A 2,347-nucleotide genomic window follows, 5' to 3' on the forward strand; every position below is an offset into this window, starting at 1 on the left:
TATAGTTAGAGTGAAAACTTGAAAACTAACTAAAAAAGCATACCAAAATATTTTTTTTTACAATTTTTTTATTATATATCAAAAAAACTTTTTTTTTTAAAAAGAACAAAAAAAATTGTACTGCACATGTGCAATAATACACATGTGTAGTACACATATAATGCACATGTGCAGTACAAGGTTTTTTTTTTTTTTTTTTTTTTGAAAAAAAGTTTTTTTTTATATAAAAAGTTACAAAAATTTGTAAAAAAATGTATGTATTTTTAGACTTTTTTAATTAGTTTTCGAGTTTTCTCTCTAACTAGTAATTTTTAATTGATCCTTCCCTCCTTGTATATATATAACAAACCATTCATTTGTGACACATTGATCGAAACCCCTCTCATTCTCTTTGACTAGAAGGTATGGGGGCCGGCTTGGCCCGGCTTGGCCCGGCGCCGGACCCCCACACCGCCCCCCTGGTCCGGCTTTCAGCTCAAACGGCCACCCACCGCCGGGTGGGCCGAGCCTCAATTCAAAAAAGTAGCCGTTATCCAACGGCATTTTATATAAAAAAAAATCAATTTCCTTTTAAATAAATACCATAATCCCAATCCATTTTTATACCATTTTCTCTCATTCTACTCCCATTCTTCTCCATTTCTCATCCTTTTTTATAAAAATACTCTATATTTTTTATACCATTCTCTCCCAAACATGAATCCATTCAACCCAAACAACCCCAACCCAAACAACCCCAACCCGAATAATCCCAATCCGAACCAACCTAATTTTTTTTTCGAGTCCCGCTTACACTCCGACTATGGATCCTTCGTGGGGGGCTTCGCAATTTCCGTTTTCGGGTTTCCAACAAACACCCAACGCCTTCTCACAAATGTCTCAACTACAACAAGTTCAACAATATCAAGCGCTCCAACAAATCATGCAACGCAACACGTTTGAACAACTCCAATCGCAATCGCAACCCCCGGTTCAACTTGAAGATGATGATGAAGAAGTCGTCCCCGAATCACCACCGCAAGAGGTCACGCGCAAAAAAAAGAAGGGGAAGGGAAAGATGGTTGAACCCGAAACCGCGCAAAAACCGAGAGCAAAGGGGAGGCAATGGACGAAAGTAGAAGAGGAGGCGCTAGCTATGGCGTATGCTAAGGCCTCTACTTGCCCGATAGTCGGTATAATTTTTTTTATTTTTATTTTCGGTTTGCTATTTTTTTATGAAATTTAATTTTTTTTTTACTAATGCACTATTTTTTAAATTTTAGGAAACAACCAATCGGGTAGTAGTTTTTGGAAGAAGACAACGGATAGGTTTAACGCGATTATGGAGCATGGGGAGGCTCGTGATGTCGAATCCGTCTCGGGCAAGTGGCGAAAAATGATCAAGGTCGTCAACGCCTTTAATCAAATTTATAACCAAATTTACCTTTCGCCGCCAAGCGGGAGTAACGAGCAAGATATTCTTAACTTTGCTATCGCCAAGTGGGACTCCCAAAATTCAACGCCTTTCCCGCACTTCCGAGCATGGAACGTTATAAGGAAAGAACAAAAATGGAAGCCGGTTCCAAATGAGGTCGCAACGGCCAAACGCACTAAAACTTCCGAGTCCGGAAGCTATAGTGCGGGAGGCTCCACCGCTCGATGTCAAATCGACATAAACGACGACCCGGAAGATGACGAGGATGTGTTGCCCGTTCACGAGTCGGAACGTCCCCCCGGGAGGGACAAAGCAAAAAAAGAAGCGGCCGGAAAGCGAAAAGTGTCCGGCTCGAGTGGAGGTGGCGGCTCGAGTGGAGGTAGAGGCGAGAAGGCATCGTCAAAAATGGACGACTTGATAAACGAATTCCGTTCGTTCAAAGAGTTCGCGACCAAAAAGTATAGTCACAAGAAAACCGTGTCGTCCGACTATGCTCGAGCGGAAGATTTTAGGATTATGCGGTTGGATCTCGACTCGGTTCCGGAGGATGAACGCGAGGTTTATCGGAGGATGAAGGAAGAGGTGAAAAAAAATGGACGTCGTAGGTTTTAGGAAACGTAATTTTTTTTATTTTTTATTTTCGGTTTCTTTTTATTTTTTAGGAAATGTAATTTTTTTTTTATTTTCGGTTTCTTTTTTTTTTTTAGGGAATGTAATTTTTTTTTTTATGGAATGAAATTATTTATTTTGTTTTATGTGGTGTTTTTTAAATTTTATAAAGTTTTTATTACCTTGGTTATTAAATTAAATAATAGAAAATTATGAAATAATGAGGTGGGGCCCCATCCTCCATCCCCCTCCATCCCTCATTTGGCTCATCCTCCACGAGCCGTCTACGTGGCGCCTACGTGAAGGCTCATCCCCGTGAGGATG

The 2,347-nt window shown here is 40.3% G+C and overlaps 1 protein-coding gene across 1 annotated transcript; it reads left to right on the forward strand.

Annotated features, from left to right (window-relative positions):
- The first annotated feature begins 584 nt into the window (after nt 1–584).
- Nucleotides 585–2,090, forward strand: LOC110900784. Its single transcript, XM_022147650.2, has 2 exons — nt 585–1,172; nt 1,263–2,090. The coding sequence occupies exons 1-2, from the start codon at nt 803–805 to the stop codon at nt 2,024–2,026; spliced, it is 1,134 nt and encodes a 377-aa protein (XP_022003342.1). The 5' UTR covers nt 585–802; the 3' UTR covers nt 2,027–2,090.
- Nucleotides 2,091–2,347: the final 257 nt, after the last annotated feature.

This window comes from Helianthus annuus, chromosome 13 (genome assembly GCF_002127325.2).
Source record: "Helianthus annuus cultivar XRQ/B chromosome 13, HanXRQr2.0-SUNRISE, whole genome shotgun sequence".
Classification (NCBI taxonomy): domain Eukaryota; kingdom Viridiplantae; phylum Streptophyta; class Magnoliopsida; order Asterales; family Asteraceae; genus Helianthus; species Helianthus annuus.